Genomic DNA, 1,286 nt, shown 5'->3' with positions numbered 1-1,286 from the left:
ATGAATCTCGTAAGTTGGAATGCGAGGGGCTTAGGGAACCCCTCAGCATTCAGATTTTTACGCTTGCTTATCTCTGAGCAAGCTCCCTGTGTGCTTTTTCTTATGGAAACAAAATTGCAAGCTGGTAGTATTAATAAGTTTCGTAATAGTTTACATTTTCCCAATGGCATTGAGGTTCCTCGTACGGGACTTGGAGGTGGTCTTATGCTAATTTTGAAATCAAAGGCCGATGTGGTCATTAATAATTTTTCTCCTAATCACATTGACTGTTTCATTGAATACCAAGATCTGTCTTCCTTTCATTTTACTGGGTTTTATGGTCATCCCAACAGTAGTCAACGAGTTCTCACTTGGACACTCCTTAGAAGATGTTATGACATTGCTCCTACTCATCCATGGCTGGTTTTGGGTGACTTTAATGAGATCCTAACTCATGAAGATAAAGTTGGTGGTCCTCCCCGTAATAATGGTCAAATTCAAGCCTTCCAAACAACTATTGACTACTGTCATTTAGCAGCAGCTGCTTATGAAGGTGAACTCATTACTTGGACTAACAAAAGTCAAGGACTTGGTAACGTTAAGGAGAGGCTTGATTATGGTTTCTTCAATGATTTTTGGTCTGAATCTTCTGAGAAACCAATTATTCAGCATCTTAACTTCTACCATTCAAATCACAGAGCACTTAAATTAATGGTTTCAATGGCTGGGGTGCAACAAATTGAACCTTCATACAAATCTCAGTTCCGTTTTGAAAAAATTTGGCTCAATAATCAAGATTGTTTGGACATCATTTTCAAGAATTGGGTCAGCAATACTTTGAATGCTATATCTCAAACAATGAGTAATTTACAATCATGTGCTACTCATTTACAATCTTGGCACCATCACAAGTATGGAAATATGAAGCAGGACATTAAAGAGGCTCATAAACATGTGGAAGGGCTTTAGAATTCCTCTAACGCAGATGTTGATCACTTTACTGCTCTTAAAAATTCAGAAACTATATTGGATGAATTGCTTGCACAAGAGGAAGACTATTGGAAACAAAGATCTCGGATCTCGTGGCTTAAATCACTACAAGAAATCTTGCGTTTACCTACCAATATGTTACCTACCAATAGTTATTGGTAGATAAAGGATAGTTTTATCCACTAATATTTATTCGTAAGATGTATTGGTAACTAAATGTCAACAATAATGTAATAGTTTAGAATTAGGATTCTATACTAAAAAGAATTGGTAGGCGTAGAGATTCACCTACACGTGTATTGGAGATGAAATTTTAG

The 1,286-nt window shown here is 36.6% G+C and overlaps 1 protein-coding gene across 1 annotated transcript; it reads left to right on the top strand.

Moving 5' to 3' along the window:
- Nucleotides 1-948, top strand: LOC115699951 (uncharacterized). Its single transcript, XM_030627497.1, has one exon. It carries the CDS (start codon nt 1-3, stop codon nt 946-948), a length of 948 nt encoding a protein of 315 aa, XP_030483357.1.
- Nucleotides 949-1,286: the final 338 nt, after the last annotated feature.

Source organism: Cannabis sativa, chromosome 6 (genome assembly GCF_029168945.1).
Source record: "Cannabis sativa cultivar Pink pepper isolate KNU-18-1 chromosome 6, ASM2916894v1, whole genome shotgun sequence".
Lineage (NCBI taxonomy): Eukaryota > Viridiplantae > Streptophyta > Magnoliopsida > Rosales > Cannabaceae > Cannabis > Cannabis sativa.
Note: the sequence above shows the minus strand (reverse complement) of the source record. Positions and strands in the feature narration are given on the sequence as shown.